Raw genomic sequence first — 15,972 nt, forward strand, 5'->3', positions numbered from 1 at the left:
TTGATAAATATTTTTGTCCATCACGCGAGGAGCGCGTGTGATTTGAGCATTGTTGGCGGGTTGTATGGAGTTTTGTCGAGTTGGAATTAGCCATGGGTCTTTCGTGTTTGTCCAGCATCAGCGCATTATCGGAGTTGGATATTGAATCAATTCTGGCATCTTGGCATCTTTTACTGTTGCTTTTATTTGTCTTTTTGTATGCCTTTGAGCTTTTGTATGTCATGATAGAATGAGATAGAGCCTGTCTCATTGCGAACCTGAAAAAGGCATGATGACCTTAGCTTATCGACAGCCACGAGCCTCGCTGTTTCTACTCTCAATTGTCGCTGGTCGTCATAAAAGCAATCTCATGTAGGACCAAATTGGCCCTTCCTGACACCACTAGTTCTTTTTTCTGGTCTCCCCTATCACTTCAATCTATCTAGCCATGTCGTATGCGAATTTCTATTGTCTGTAACTTCTCAGCGGCCAGCCAGTATGCAAACATACCCCAGAGTTGCGAATCGACCAATTGACCGTTTGGTTGCAGTAAGTCATAGTTACCTTGAGCAATGTGTGGACTGATTGTTTCCATCGGCATGTCCTCAAATACACGACGAATCCTTTGCTGCAGGTCCTTGATTCACGAATATATAATTAGCTGTGAATCCTCCAAGGGTATGTCTTGGAATCCACTCTTACCTGCCAACTGGCGCGGGGATGGAGTAAGAGAGAGACTTGCTTGCGCTTTGTGGTGGGGGAATATCGTATATCCTCAGCATGGATGGTATCTGTTATGCTGCCTCCTCCCTCGTCGCCTTCTGTCTGGTCGGAAGAACTTGATAGATTGGTACCTAATCTTGCTCTATCTGCAACCGCCTGTGCTAAATTATCTATTATGTGCGTTTGATTAGCGAAGTGAAAATACAAAAAGGGAAAGAGGAAATGAAAAAAGCTGCGAGAGTGTGTAAATTACCTTGACTGTGGCCAGGGGTATCTGAATCGTCTTCATACTTAGCCTCGTGTGTTCTTCCAATCTCAGTTTCCTGGGACTTATCGGAAGTAACCGAGTCTTCCTCTTCTGAATCGAAATGTGGCAGAGCAAAGAGCGCCAGTTCTCGTAGATGTCGACCGACATGCCTCTCGAATTGTCTTCCGGAGGGCATGGAAGATAAACAGAGGGGACACTCTATGCGTATGTTGAGATCATCTGCAATAAAATGCTGACTCTGTAAGTGAAAACACCACTCTCGGCGGCTGTCGTATAGGCGATGGGGCGTTAGAAAATCAGGGAAAACGCATATATATATAAGGCATCAGGTGGCTGAAAACATGACGAGCCCACACTGTTTTCTTTTCAATGATTATTATCTCGAAGCAGTAGGGACATTCGAAAGCGTCGCCATCGACTGACTCGGCCGCCCTAATCCAAAGCGAGATACTATTTCCACTTGGACTAGTGTTTGTTGAGCTCTCTCTGTGTCGCACTCTCGAATCTTTACGCATACCAGAGGACATGGATCAGGTCGAAGCATATACGGATCTGAAAACAGCAGCTCGTTATTTGCTAATTGTGGAAATGCAAAGTGGGATGGAGTATGGGAAGGGAGTGGAAAGATGTCTATTCTGGTCTGGTATCAAAGAGCCTACATTGGACAATGAGCGGATGCAAGATGAAGTGTTCCAGCTGATTCTTTTGTCCTTGATTGATCTTCTGAGTATCTTCGAGGGCAAGACCCGCATGTATTCACATTCAAAACTCTTGTGACTGAATCATGACCATCACTTGTATTTCAAGAGTAAAAGCCCAAGGCCTTTAGTGACATCCAATTTTAGTAGAGCGGTGGGGCCGACCCATGGCCCTTCCAAGGTCACCTACGGCAGGTTTTTGGGTCTATCGCGCCAACCTATGTACAAGCCCTCGTAAGCATGAGATTATTTCTCGAAAAACGACCTAGCCGGTCACATACTATTTCCTCAGATTAGATTGAAGTCCCAAATAGATATAGAAAGAAAAGTAAGATAGCCTAAGAAGAGAACGCCTGATAGGCGTTCAGGCCAAGGTACAGACACGATAATTCCACGAGATCGAATTATTTCTTGCCCTGAACAAGAATTTGCTTGTCCTTCTTGATCTGCTTGACCACTTCGATATCGATCTTCAAGACATTGGCAACAGTATCAGCAGGAGTCAAAGCCAGCCACTGAGCCAGGGAGATATCAGCGACGCGATCGCTCTTGTAGAGCTCGATCCAAACAAGTTTCTCTGTCTCGGAGGTGTTCTCGATATAGTGTCCTTTAATAAGAATCAGCATCTTTTCTCGGTCTTGGAATGAGTAAACTTACCGCTATTATCGGGGAAAACGCCAGTGTCACCCGCCTGGAAGTCAAAGGTGCGGGCCTTGGAGTCACCAATGAAGACGGTGGCACGAGCGTGACCCTGGTGGAAGTAAAGCCATTCCTCAGCCTAGATGGGGTCAATACCGGTTTCTTCTCATAAACTTGTTTGTAAACTTACATTAGGATGCCAGTGGAGCTCACGAAGGCCCTTGGGCTCTAGTTCCACAATCGCAGCAGCCAGAGTCTTTGAAATGGGGAAGTTGGTGGAATCAATCTTGCGGAATGTACCACCGTGACCAGGGACAGGCTCCGAGGGGTGTTTGTAAGTGTGGTAGACATAGGAATCATCGCCTCTCAGCGTTCCAATAGGAGCATTGTCAACCTCTTTGCTAACAGTGCCGTTGAGGATATAAGGGAAAGTTGTAGGAACCGAGTCAAAGACCTTAGGATCAACACCGAAGTTCTTGGCGAGAACATCTCTGGGGGTATGGGCAATCCAGTCGTCGACCATGAAGGTAGTTCTTCTTGGTCAGTATGTTGAGTGTATGAAGGTGTGAATGGAACATACCCAATTTTCTCAAAGTCACCATCATCAAAAGCAAGGAGGTACTCGTTCTCGTCGTCCAGACCCTGAACATTATGCGCTACACCCTTGGGGAAATACCATATATCACCCGTTTCAAGAACCTCGGTAGTAAAGCCACCATTTTCATCAACACCAGACAACAGGAGGGAGCCATTGTAGACGAATCCCCACTCGGCCTGGATAGTAGAGTAAGTGAAATGCCATAGAAGGTGTACAGGTGCGAGGACTAACCACGCGGTGCCAGTGCAGTTCGCGGATAGCGCCCTTTTTCAGATGTTGCTGGGCTCCTGCAATGTCATGGCTCTGGGGTAAGTCTTGAATGACCTGCTCCCGAGACCAGCCCCCTGGGAACAGCCGAGTCTGAGACTCAGAGAAACTCCACTTGACATTGGGCACAAAGCCATGATCGGTACTGGAAGTGCGGAATTGATCCGGGTTTTGAAGGTCGATGGCTCTATTTGTTCCACCTATTTAAAAAGAGTTGTGAGCATACATTAAATGGTCCCGATGGACCAATATTCCCATCCTCCGACCTTGGACCTACCTAGAATCGGGGCTCCTTTGCCACCGCTAATCGGCTGGTCATTGCCACCATCCTGCCTCTTAGTGCGAGGTACTGCAAAGGCAGAGGAAACAAATAGCCCAAAGAGCGCGAGACTTTGGGACTTCATTTCAAGGCAAGAAAGGGAATGTGCAGAAGAATAGGATGTGGACTTGGGTTATCTCCAGCCGAATCCCCTGCAGTCATCCCAGTTATATATGACATTTCCACACTAGCCCATCCCCTCTAAATCCGAGAATCCAAACCCCGACGGAGGATAAGCCTGGGAATCTCGCTAGTTCCAATCTATTTCGTGGCTTTGTGACGTTGATCCTAATGAAAGAGAGAGATATAACAACATTCTTGGCATCATGTCGAAATCGGTGCAGGCTGGACCGTGCTCGTGGTCTCCATGGGGAAATGAAAAATGCGGATCCAGGGACCTGACAGGTTTCGGGTTGAAGGTCGACCCTGAATCACCTCATCGGTACCTGCGATGAGTACATAGATCCATTTCTTGGCATGCGCAGATCATCTACGTTCACCTCTTTGTTCTGAGTCCATATACATTATCAGTACTTGAGCTCTGCTTTGGCCTCCAGACCTTGATCCCGTGCCTTGCTTGTGTCGAAGGTGGATATGGCGATCTGCGAGAGTTCTTGGGCCTTTCCTATTTTGGACATCGTGGTTTCCCTGAGCCCTAGTTCCACCAGTTCGTCCACATATCACTGCCGGTCATAGCCAGGTCGAGGCACTAGTGTATACTTGCGCGTGCTAGAGATGCATCTTTGGGTTCAAACTATTGATTTCACGTTCCCTCTTGAGACTTTGGATTAACTTCAATCACGACATCTTAACATTAGGAGGAACCCCTACAACTCAACTTTACAGGAAAAAGCAAGCCTGAATACGGGGACAATGGGTCCATCTCAAATTCCGAGTCGGTTGTCTGGCTTGTCACATCGGCGCTGAGGGATGAAATTCGCCATTTCGCAGATCGGCATCTCGAAGAATTTGGAATATCATACGAACACAAAGTGTAACTTTCTTGCGTGCTCTGCGTTGTTGTTGTCGAGATAATTTAGGGGAAGAGAAAGACAATGCTTCATTCGAGACGAGATGAAGACGCACTCGGGTATATAAGTTCTAGATATTTCCCGCAAATATGCTCACCAAACCAACGCAATCCTGCTCAATCTTCCTCACCAAGATGAAGTACTCTATTGCTTCTATTGCGTCTCTGATCACCCTCGGGGAGTGTCTTTCTTTGCCTCCTCTCATTCCTCTCATTCCTGGAGTGACCGAGCCTCTGACGACCATCGTTCCTCCTTTGCCTATTTTGCAAGTCCCTACTCCTCCACTGGAGAGCCCTCCCTTCACCCCGAGTGATATCAAGCCAAAGAAGATTGGTTATTTCTGGACTGGCTCGGCAGACAAGTTCCATAAAGGTATGGATCTACGAATGGTGGATCGTCGAGAGATGATACTGACTATCATTTGTAGATTTCCTTGCTACCTACAGCTTGGATGATGTAGGTCAACCCTAAGTCTAACAGAGAATGTATTGAACCTGTTTGCTCATTCGATTTTAGGACACCTTTGGCACCCTTCTGTGGGTCACCGATGTGCCTAGCAGCGGCAATGACCCTCACCACCTGGGCCCGTCTCTGGATGGAAAGACCATCTGGGGTGGTGGACTGCTATCTCTCTTGAAGACGCAAGTATGTATACTTCTTTCAACAAACTTCTCACAACAGCTCTAATACCTCATTAGGATACTGGGTTCTACTTCGATACCTCTAACCCTTACCGTCCCAAGTTCCTGAAGAGTAACCGCGGTATCCTTGCATCCATTGCGGATGAGGTCCGGGCAAAGCCAGATGGTGGATTCTTCATCACCTATATGGGCTCGGCCGTTGGCACTGCGCCTGGTCGTCTCATCGAGACTGATGCCGATTTCAACATCATTCACGAATGGCCTGAGGATGTGGAGGGCACACTCAACATCCTGGAACAGCAGTTCTCTCCTCATGGACTCGCTATTGACTGGAAGAAAAAGCTCATTCTGACTTCGGACTTTGTCGAGCCGATTAGTATCTTGAAGCCTAGTCTTGGAGTGCGCCATGCCGATACACTGCGCCTCTGGGATCTGGATTCCAGAAAGATCCTCAGCACTCTTACCATTCCCAATGTAAGCCAGCCCCCGAGAACTAATTGGCATGCATTTTTCTAACTCAATCAGGGTGGTGGTATCCAAGATGTCAAGTTCATTCCCGGACACCCGGAATCCGCTGCTATCGCCACTGCCGTGCACCTTGGTCAACTCTGGGTCATTTACCCTCTGCGAAAGGACGCCCACGGCAACCAGGGTGTGATTGAGCAACTCTATGATCTTGGTCCCAAGGCTCGTGACACAGTTGCCATCTAGTAAGTATTTACCCGCTGTGTGTCGCATCAAGACCATCATTGCTAACATCTCCACAGCTCCGACATCAGCCAGGACGGTAAATACTTCTATGCCACCCTTACCACAGCCAACCACATTGCTGCGCTAGACATCAGCGACCTCGACAACATCAAGCGTTTGGATGACCCCGATGAGGACCAACCTACCGTCGGACCTCACTATATTAAGGTCACACCTGATCAGAAGCACGTGGTCGTCACCGACTACTTCGTCCAGACTGGCGACATTGGTATCATCAACACCCCGGCTGACTTCAAGGCGCTCTACATCGACCTCAACGAGGATGGCAGCCTTTCTTTCAATCGCACTATTGACTTCAGCAAGGAGTTTGCCAATCGCGGTGGTGCTAAGCCTCACTCTAGTGTGATCTTTGATCTTACTGACCCTGAGAATCCTCTCTACTACTAGTTATCTCCATCGATGGCTTGATAGGATATTGGATGCTGTCAATACGAATCCGGAGATGATGACGAGGATATATTTTTTTATTCTTCTAGCTTGACATGTGCCTTCGGTCATGTATTTTACTGTGGATATACTACGGCTATTTGCTTAGTTTTTACTAATAGACATCCACTGTGCTTTAATTGATGAACCAGAGATTGAATATTATAAAGACAGTTAGCTCGCTGGGTATCAAAGGTAAATCAGTAGAGTAAGCTAGAATGCAATATTATCAAGACAGGGAAATCAATACGGCATAAACATAAGCTCGATTAGAGCCCCAATGGCTACACTTCACGCACATTCGATGCGGGAGATACCTTGGAGCTTCCATCTATCCGATCCTCGCCTTCGATCTGATTAGGAGACACTGACGGACCAGCACCAGCACCTTTACTCGCAATGATATCTTCTTCCAACACAGCGCGGAATTCCTCGCGCTTTGGTAAGAGGTACCGCACATCCACAAATCTCAGAATGCTGGTCATGATAATGACAAGGACCAACAAGGCCAAGCCAGACTGCCATCCGTATTTATAGAATGGTGCTTGCCTCGCGGGCCAGACAAGAACTTGCGACCACGAAGAGATGGCATAGTACCCAGCAACAGCAACGCCGACAACAAGAGAGCGTGCCTCTGGGTCCTGCGGGATAAGATCAGAGAGCCAGGCGAAGATCAGCGGTGCCGTGCCGAGACAAATATAGGAGATGAAGTATGACGCATAAGCAGCAGATAAAGCCACGGACGCCGAATGTGTAGTCCAGATGCTCATGATAATACATGGGATAATTCCAATAACCGCTTGAGTAACGATGAGTGTCCAACGCGTTTCAAAGTAATCAGATAGCAGAGCCCATATCCAGACGAACACGACGTTGATCGCAGATCCTCCGATAGGGATAGCATTGACCTGCGTGACAGTCCATCTCGGGCTCTCATCTGGGTTCTTTAGCGATTTCAGGAATAACCCGAAATAAACATATCCGTATGTTCCAAGAACCGTTGCGATGTACAGAATCGCAATGAAGTAAACAACCCATCCCGAGAACGTGCGCTTCACGCCCGCCCAGGTCATCTTCTTCGGCTCGGCTCGGCCGTTACGCGCGAGTCGTTCTAGCGACAGCTCGCCGTGGACTTTCTTGAACCAAAATGCACGTGGGTTAGGTCGGTTCGGTAGATCGGGGAGCATGAAAAATCCTGCGAATCCCCAGACTACCGTGATGATGGCGTTGATCACAAATAGCCAGCGCCATCCTGCGAGTCCTTTGTGTCCCTCGAGAGTGTCGGTGATTGCAGCTTGCATGGCGCCTGAGAGCATTTGGCCGACCGCTTGGCAAGAGTGGTAGAATCCCATTCGCTTGGCCAGTTCGGTCGGGGTATACCAGTACACTAGAGGGTCGGTTAATTTTGATTCGGTGGGTTAGGGAAAGGGCTTTCGAAGGACATACTAAATAATGTCATCATTCCTGGCCAAGCGCTACTTTCGCATAGACCGAGGAACACACGGAGAACATAGACTTGTTTCGCGCTCGTTGTCATCGCAATCAATCCGGTCAACACACCCCATGCAATCTCCAAGCCCGGGAGCCAAAAACTTGGGCGTACGTAGGTGAGGATAATTTGAGAGGGAATTAGCATTATGCAGTAGGCAACGTTGAAGTATGTTGTGAATCTAGACCGCATCAGCCATCACCAATTCTGCGGTATATAAATGTTTCGGGGCAACCCACAGATTAAGCTCATTTCCAAACAGGTTTAAATCCTCCTTCATGCCAGATACGTAGGCATTGTTGATATTCTGTTGATCGAGATATTTGATAACTGACAAAAGTCAGTTTTGCTGATCTCAAGCTGGGGGGGGGGGATCTGTAGCCCAACCCTGTGAAAGACAACCGAAAGTCATTAGGAACATGTCCAGGCGTCGGACCAACGCCTTCTCCTCTGGAGATCGGACATCGACGTTTGCCGGCGCATTGGGACGAAACATTTTGAAGGTCACCATGATTATGGTGAGAGGGAAAAGAAAAAGTATTCCAGCGACGTTAGCCGTTCATATAGGCCATACAGGCCCGAGCTCGGATAAGACCACCCCTCACAGATAGGTCAGATAGTGTCTGGGGTAGGTGTCGGATTGCAGATCCGAGGGATTCTGCAAGGTCGCGTGATAAGAATGAGAAGCACCAATGGCTGTATCCGTTGGGGTCATACCGGAAGGATGCCGAAGTTGCTGATATACATTTCGTAGATAGACATTTTAGCCAACTCACGTCTCAGCTTAACCTCGGGATCCTTTGAGAAGGATTCGAGGGGAAAGTCTGCGATAGGAAAATGCATTTCCCCGCATCCCATGTACCCAGCGACGAATACGAGCCTCTTTCTTATATATGTCCACGTATTTGCAGATACCTTGACTCATAAATGCCCAATCTGGAATGATGGCTTCAAAAGTTGAGAGTAGCCGAAGCCTGCCAAATCCCACCCCTTGCTTGAGTTACTGGCAGCGAACAACTCGGGCATATCCGAATTTGGACGCGAACGGCGATACACCCGTTCCATCAAACTCGAAATATGTCGTGGTGGGATCGGGTATTTCTGGCGGTCTGACGGCCTTCAAGCTGATCGAAGGAGGGGCTAAGCCTGAGGATATCGTGATTCTCGAAGCACGAGAGGCCGCAAGTGGTGCGAGCTCACGAAATGCCGGACATGTGCGACCAGGTCTGTCGGACTATTGGGATTATTGTGAGCGTTTCTGATTTAGAAAATAGATGCCTTTAGGGGTTTCAGTGCATATGCCAAAGTGCATGGAGAGCAACAAGCATTAAAGATCATCCAGGATGAGCGACTTGTCCTAGAAAGAGTCGATGCATTTGTGAAAGAACATAATGTGAAATGCGACTTCAACTTGACCACGACGTTTGATGTTTGCATGACCCCAGAATTCGCGGCGTACGAGGCAGAAAGCCTGGAAGCGTTTAAGAAAGCAGGCGGTGATACTTCGCACATCACATTCTATGAAGGAGACCAGGCCAAGCAAAAGACGAGGGTTCCCGGGGCTGTGGCAGCATATGAGTGGCCAGCCGGATCGAGCCACCCGGCAAAGCTTGCACAGTTCCTTCTTCAGGCAGTGATCTCGAAGGGTGCGAAGCTCTTCACCTTTTGTCCTGCCACTGAGATTGAACGGAGCGCCTCAGAAACATGGAAGGTGCACACGCCCCGGGGAATAATAGAAGCGGAGAAAATCATTCACTGCACGAATGCCCATGCAGCCTTGCTACTTCCGCAGTTGGAGGCGTATATTCGGCCAAACCGTGCACAGGCCCACTCTCTCATACCTGTCCCTGCCTTCTCCGGGCAAAAGGCTCTGCAGAACACTTTCTCGCTCCGCTTCAGCCTCCTGCACTTTTACTCCCTGATCCAACGTCAGGGAGATGGTACACTGGTGTTAGGGGTATCGCGATCAAACCCAACATTGAGCCCCGAGACAACGGCTGGTCGATTCAGCACTGACGATTCCCGGTACAATGAAGAGATTGCCCAGGATGCTCTGCAGTCTTTTGGTAAAATGTTTCCGGCTTATTCGTCCCAGCCTGCCATGCACGGTGAGGGTCTGGATCATGCCTGGACTGGAATAATTGCCATGACTACAGACTCTGTTCCGTTCGTCGGGGCGATTTGTTCCCTCCCTGGGCAGTATATTTGTGCCGGATTTAATGGCCATGGTGGGTTTTTTTTCTTTTGAGTATATCCTGAAATTTGACACGCTGACGTTGGAAACAGGTATGGCTCGGATATTTACCTGCGCTCCGGCAGTTGCCCAACTTGTACTTGGCAAGACCTGGGATGAAACAGGACTCCCGGAATGTTTCCAGTTCAGCGACGAAAGGCTCTCGCGACTTGCAAATGGAGAATTACCGTCAATTTGGTAGAGTCCTCGTACGGATATTGAAATAGTTAGAGTGTATTTAACTCCAATGTCCAATATATAGACGAGACATAGATGTGTCCATAAGATCATTACCTTGTTTTCCATTAGCCATCAATTCAAGGAACTGTCCATGCTAGGCAGGTGCGAGGCTCTGTGGGTTCCATCGGAGGGGAAAACTGCTCATGAGCTGACGAAGATCAATTCCTCAATTTTGGTGGACATGTTCCTAAAGATCTCTTGAGAGTGCACTCTTAGAATACGTATGAGCTGTTCGATCCCTTTACACTATAATGTTTACAATTTGTCTTACAGTGAAAAGAAAAATCTCCACTGTTTATGGACTATGGAATGCTGTTTATGCAGATAGCTAGGGACATGGAAATCGAGGTTCAAATTATAATACATGATTAGCTTGTAGATGTACACTATCGTCACAACCTGTAAATGAGATAGATCGGATGTAGGGTTCGTTATGTGTTCTTCCTGACAATGATTGCAGATAATGACGATCAAGAGGAAATCCCCAGGGAGTTCCGCTCCATTCTGGGCTCACAGGGTACGAGAATACTCAAGAGCAGGGTCACTCCTCTCACGTTCCTTGATAGGGGTAGGGTAGGTACATGGGGCATCATATTGGGCCAAGTTGGGCCACCCCAAGTATCATGTCCGAGGGTCTGAGACAAATGTTGCTCTCTTTCTCGGTATACTTTTCGACTGAATACGTGTTCACAGCCCAAACACCATCACTTGTATAGGGATCACGAAGTCGAGATTGCAAGGATCACGGCACATATTCATAGCGCCGCCAATTTTCCTCAACCCACCACTTCGCCACGTGGGCCGCGTCGTTAATCCACTGTACAGCATCATCTCCATGCTTGGGCAAGACCATATCCATCAGATTCAGAAGATTAAAATCCTGTAGTGGCTGAAGCTCCTGGGGGTCGCTCTCTACATTCGAGAACCGCCACTCGACGTCAGGGTATAGTGGGACGATGAGGCGGTATGGCTTTGCAGCAGACCGCATGGCAACCCACGTTCCTCCAGGATTCATGACTGAGAACTGCCAGTCTTGCTTTCCGTCCTTTTCTGGGATTGCAGGTCGGATCATTGATTGACCTTCGTACAGTGGCAGAAGATCTTCGATGACGGATTTGGCTTGCTTGTCGAGGGATCCGGATTCCGATAGAATATCAAGAATCGTGGGGAGGATTTGTAATGAAGTTACTCGAGAGTTGATCTCGATGGGTGGCAGTTGAGGGTGGGCAAAGACTAAAGGGACGTGGAAGCTGACGATATGGGGGTTGAAATATGGGGTAACACCGCTGTTCTCGGGGAGCGAAACGCCACTATCGGAGGTTAGATTCAATTGGTAGGATAGTAGTGTTGGGGTCTGGCACTTACTGATCTCCCACCATCACAACCAGAGTCTCGTTGGCAACACCCGTTTCCTCCAGGATGTTCAGCAACTCGGCGAGCCATTTGTCTACAACACCAAGCGTATTGAGGTAGCGATTTACTTTGTTCTTCTTTCCCAACCAGCCGTGGCTAATCATTTCCTCGTACTTTCCGTTGGGTGTATCCCAAGGGTGATGCGTAATGCCGGTCAAGTGCGAGATGAATAGTCGTTCCTTCTGATTCTCTGCCGAAATGATTGCATTCCGGTAATAATCCGCAAGCTCTGTTTCAGGGTATCCCCAGAAGTTGTACTTCTTTGGTTGAGGGCCACCCAGCTTTGCTCGGTCCTCGGAAATGTTGATGTCAGTTACTTTGTGTTTAAAGCCCAGCGCGGGTGTGAGATGATCTTGGTTGTCGTAGTCGTCAGTGATGGACTGCATCCATGTGGATCGCCATGGCCAAGAGGTATAGTCCTCCGTTTTGTTGATAATCCCCGTCTGGTTGGCCTGAGCGTTGAGTGCCTCCAAGACATGTGGCATGCATGGTTGGTAAATATGATGCAGGTATTCGCGATTGAAGTCCATGACCAAGGGATCAATACCGCACACAGTTGCCAGGATACTCTTCAGAGTAAAGGTACCGGCCGTATGGGCGTCAGTGGCATGGAATCCGCCATAGGGCTTGGCTACAGTATTGTTTCCATTGAACCCAGAAGAAGTAGCTGTGAGTCTCTCTGCAGTGGGTGTTAGGTTGCCCAGTCTTTCCTCAACTTCAGAAGGAAGTTGGTCATTGTATGATTCGCGAATCATGTCCCCAAACCAGGATTCCTTGCGAAGTGGGAAGACATCTGCACGAGTGCTTTCTAGCTTGAGAAGCAACACGTGCTTGATGTTGACACTGCCGCTCTGCAGGGCTTCGCGGAGAGGCTCGAGAACATCGTTTTCAAGGTTGGAGATATGGATTGGATCATGTCCTGGGTTGTAATGCACACGCGCAGTGTGGTTTGCATTTTCATACCAGTCACTGAACCCGGCCAGTTTATCGTGTGGCAGCCAGTCAAATTTGGGAGGTGCTGCCAGGGCTGTGTGATTGCCCAACCATGTGTAATCACCTGTCAATACGGGTAGATTCACTGATGGTTGAGCACTAGACTGATCCCTGTCAAACGGCGTGACAATGACAGTCTCGGATAGGAAGTTATAGGCATCATTGGAGGGACGAATGCAACGCAAAGTCACCACCAGGCCAGTCAACGCGACAACGAAGATTCGCAGCCAAAGAGAGGGCCGGGATTCCTTGTTCGCCTTATCTTGGGTTATTTCCTGCAAATCCGAGCTCAACCCAACAGCACTTCGATCCTCATCCCAGTCCTCGGGCGCGACCCGCTCATAGCTTTTCAAGATTGGGGTTGGTTTCCTGCGACAGGCAGACGGCAGAACACCCTTAAAGATTGTCACAGCTACCTTGGTCCAGTTATGTAGATGCGGTGTTGATAACCAGGATGCGGCAGCAAAAGCGATCTCAACAATGAATAAACCCACTAATCCGGTGAGCAGCGTTTTGATGCCAGCCTTGTCGCCGTGGAAGTTTCGCGCTTTTTTCCAGCGGATCTCGGCTCCAGTTGCGACGTAGAACGAGATGTTGGCGGCTGACAGACCGGAGATTGCCAAACTATTAAAGTAATTCACTCAGCAATGGTCTCACTGAACGTGGTAGGAACTCATACCTAGCTGGTATCACCAACAAGGCTGCTATGACACGCGTCCAACGGCGCTGATAATCAACACATAGGCTGTGGGTGAGCATGATACACACTACATCTTGCAAAAAGAATGTCGGACCCCAGATCATCAATTGTCCGAGAGGTAACGAGTTCAGATGCGAGTAGATATGTAAACATTTGGCGCAGATGACGGCGATGAACAACAGAGAGAACCAGTACTTGCTTGAGGCTGGCCAGCAATGATCGAACCAAAAGGTTGGGGAGATGGCTTTTCGTAGATTGCAGCCATATTGGGTCCTAAACCCAAACCCCATTTTTTTTTTAATTCAATCTCATGAAATGTCAGATAGGGATATAAGGAAGAGAAGAGAGATAGAATAGGGGAATTTTCAAGAAAATTAAAGAACTTTTGGTATCTAAAAACACTTCGGCTTAGAAGGGAATAGATTAAAAACTGAAAAATAAACGAAAAATACAACCATTCAGGGTAGATTTAGAGCTGTTTCTCTTTTGGTCATTGCTATTGTCTGAATCTTGGAAAGGACCAATCATACTTCATCTGAAAACGCTTAACCGCACACCAAACAGGCAACCATGAAGAAAAACCATAAACTAAAAGTTAAAATATGCCTAAAAATATCTTTTCAAAATTACTTCCGTCAACATCCTAATACTGGTAGTACAGCGACTGGACATATGTTTGTATGTATACTAGGACATCTGATTACTTGCTTTCAAATCTGAGGATACAGGCGTGCCATATGAGCTGACATTGACAGGAGGCCAGTGCTCGCCCGTATTACTCGTATACAATATAGCCAATTATGCTGAACACCATCCGGCAAATATCTCCACTTTTGCCATGTCTCGCTTACAGCAGGCCTTCAGCCCCAATAGAGCTAATTTCCGGAGGCTGAGCCCCGTAAGGGTTTGAATCTGGGGCGCTTCCCCGCTGACATAGCCCCTGAATATACGGGTTGTATGTTGCTATAATAGCACTCGAAACTTTAAAGAGACAACAATATGCCCAGAACGTGCGAGTCTCGAGTAAGGCCCCCGAGAACCTTTGAAAATGGCAGATATCTCGGGTTCCTATACTCCGTGTACTAACTATTATGTAGGTCTTTGAGTGTAATATTTTTCTAATAACTTAAACTCGCGTTCAATTTATTATTGCATCCAATCATATTCCTCGCCCAGGCAAACTAGTAGGACCAGGATCATCAAGATTGCCGGGTTACCATATGGAATAAATTTTGCGGGGATGCTCCAATCCAGGTCAAAAGTCATTACCTGAAAGAGGAACGAAAAAAACAATGTGGGAACAGAATCTAATTTTAAAAGCAATACGGAGTACCAATTGCCCGATGTCCACTTAGACAGCCAAGGCTCCCGCCAATCATAGTTTTGATGGTGAATAATAATAGTGTGCTCCTACGTATGTCCACCATCTCCGCCATGATTATATATAGAGAGGTCGATATATTGTCAGAAGCATCGGTATGATCATCATATTTAGATTTTATTATAAGGTCCCATATTTCGCTATACGGTTTGACGGCAGAATATAGGATAAGCGGGACAGCGTAACGAACCTCGTTGTTTAACACCTTGAAAGGTCAATATACCATGTTATACATAGCTGACATGTTTTAGTATGGAATATGAAGAAGGTGAGGTGCTACGTCCCCACTTCCCACTCCGGAAGGGGAAGGCAGCCAAGGGTCATCTCTGTCTGAGGCAATAAGGCAAACGTGCGCTAGTTAACTGCTTCACATGCGAAGCGCCACAAGCGAGCCGCCATCTCCAAAACACATAATAAATGCAACAAATTACAATTAGATATTGCAACAACGGTTGTCTATATGAACTTTTCCTTGTGGCTTAATGCTTTTTATATGGTATCTAGCTATTATGCAGAGTTGGGGGAATTCAATAAATCAGTGATAGAAAGATATAGATATTTCAGAGTTCAGTGATGTATTTTTTGATACGACAACAATATAAGCCTTCGATTGCGTTGAGATTGCTATATGCTACATTTTTATCAATGCCTATCTAGTAACATCGGAAATTAAATTACGTGGTGGTGGTTGAAATATGAAGCTATAATTTGTCGCAATTGCTATGTGTTTTGGAGATGGCCGCTCGCTTGTGGTGGCTCGCATGCGAAATACGTTAGCTACTGAACATATACAACTATAGCCCCTCAAGTCTAACTGCCGGCTATAACACGCACTTCCATCTATCCATGATTGATATACTCTTAAGAAAGGAAACTCGCGGTCAATTTTATAAATATAGGAAATATATCAGTCAAGATGCATACTGTTATCTAGGATAGCTACAATAGAACAATGGATTCATTTCTATCCAATTTTTTTTCGGTGAAACTGAATTATCCAAGGCACAATTCCAGGGGCATTTAGGGTGAATGAAAAGTGTAGTATCATAGAGATGGATAAGACAAGGATAAAGAATCTCGGCGTACGTGCATCCTTGGCCCCTTGTCAACGTCAGTCCAGTGATCGTCGACGGGAACCTCCGCACAACGTGGCTAATACTGCA

At 47.3% G+C, this 15,972-nt stretch overlaps 7 protein-coding genes across 7 annotated transcripts; 3 read left to right on the top strand and 4 right to left on the bottom strand.

Annotated features, from left to right (window-relative positions):
• Window positions 1–421: 421 nt before the first annotated feature.
• Window positions 422–1,145, bottom strand: N7447_010082 (uncharacterized protein; the record flags this gene model as incomplete). The annotated part of the gene is made up of 3 exons (XM_057234344.1): window positions 422–616; window positions 682–863; window positions 956–1,145. 3 exons carry the CDS (start codon window positions 1,143–1,145, stop codon window positions 422–424), a joined length of 567 nt encoding a protein of 188 aa, XP_057081628.1.
• Window positions 1,146–1,495: 350 nt separating this feature from the next.
• Window positions 1,496–1,747, top strand: N7447_010083 (uncharacterized protein; the record flags this gene model as incomplete). The annotated part of the gene is made up of 1 exon (XM_057234345.1): window positions 1,496–1,747. One exon carries the CDS (start codon window positions 1,496–1,498, stop codon window positions 1,745–1,747), a length of 252 nt encoding a protein of 83 aa, XP_057081629.1.
• A 325-nt stretch (window positions 1,748–2,072) lies between these two features.
• Window positions 2,073–3,576, bottom strand: N7447_010084 (Bicupin oxalate decarboxylase/oxidase; the record flags this gene model as incomplete). Its single annotated transcript, XM_057234346.1, has 6 exons — window positions 2,073–2,275; window positions 2,326–2,446; window positions 2,498–2,840; window positions 2,888–3,081; window positions 3,137–3,372; window positions 3,450–3,576. The coding sequence occupies 6 exons, from the start codon at window positions 3,574–3,576 to the stop codon at window positions 2,073–2,075; spliced, it is 1,224 nt and encodes a 407-aa protein (XP_057081630.1).
• Window positions 3,577–4,611: 1,035 nt separating this feature from the next.
• N7447_010085 (YncE family protein) lies at window positions 4,612–6,321 on the top strand (the record flags this gene model as incomplete). The annotated part of the gene is made up of 6 exons (XM_057234347.1): window positions 4,612–4,894; window positions 4,950–4,978; window positions 5,039–5,167; window positions 5,221–5,637; window positions 5,689–5,873; window positions 5,931–6,321. The coding sequence occupies 6 exons, from the start codon at window positions 4,612–4,614 to the stop codon at window positions 6,319–6,321; spliced, it is 1,434 nt and encodes a 477-aa protein (XP_057081631.1).
• A 323-nt stretch (window positions 6,322–6,644) lies between these two features.
• N7447_010086 (Major facilitator superfamily domain general substrate transporter) lies at window positions 6,645–8,360 on the bottom strand (the record flags this gene model as incomplete). Its single annotated transcript, XM_057234348.1, has 4 exons — window positions 6,645–7,747; window positions 7,807–8,030; window positions 8,089–8,179; window positions 8,237–8,360. 4 exons carry the CDS (start codon window positions 8,358–8,360, stop codon window positions 6,645–6,647), a joined length of 1,542 nt encoding a protein of 513 aa, XP_057081632.1.
• Window positions 8,361–8,790: 430 nt separating this feature from the next.
• N7447_010087 (NAD(P)/FAD-dependent oxidoreductase) lies at window positions 8,791–10,284 on the top strand (the record flags this gene model as incomplete). Its single annotated transcript, XM_057234349.1, has 3 exons — window positions 8,791–9,073; window positions 9,124–10,077; window positions 10,136–10,284. The coding sequence occupies 3 exons, from the start codon at window positions 8,791–8,793 to the stop codon at window positions 10,282–10,284; spliced, it is 1,386 nt and encodes a 461-aa protein (XP_057081633.1).
• Window positions 10,285–11,064: 780 nt separating this feature from the next.
• N7447_010088 (uncharacterized protein) lies at window positions 11,065–13,718 on the bottom strand (the record flags this gene model as incomplete). The annotated part of the gene is made up of 3 exons (XM_057234350.1): window positions 11,065–11,632; window positions 11,688–13,352; window positions 13,408–13,718. The coding sequence occupies 3 exons, from the start codon at window positions 13,716–13,718 to the stop codon at window positions 11,065–11,067; spliced, it is 2,544 nt and encodes an 847-aa protein (XP_057081634.1).
• Window positions 13,719–15,972: the final 2,254 nt, after the last annotated feature.

Source organism: Penicillium robsamsonii (assembly GCF_028829455.1).
Source record: "Penicillium robsamsonii strain IBT 29466 chromosome Unknown utg000006l_segment0_segment0, whole genome shotgun sequence".
NCBI lineage: Eukaryota > Fungi > Ascomycota > Eurotiomycetes > Eurotiales > Aspergillaceae > Penicillium > Penicillium robsamsonii.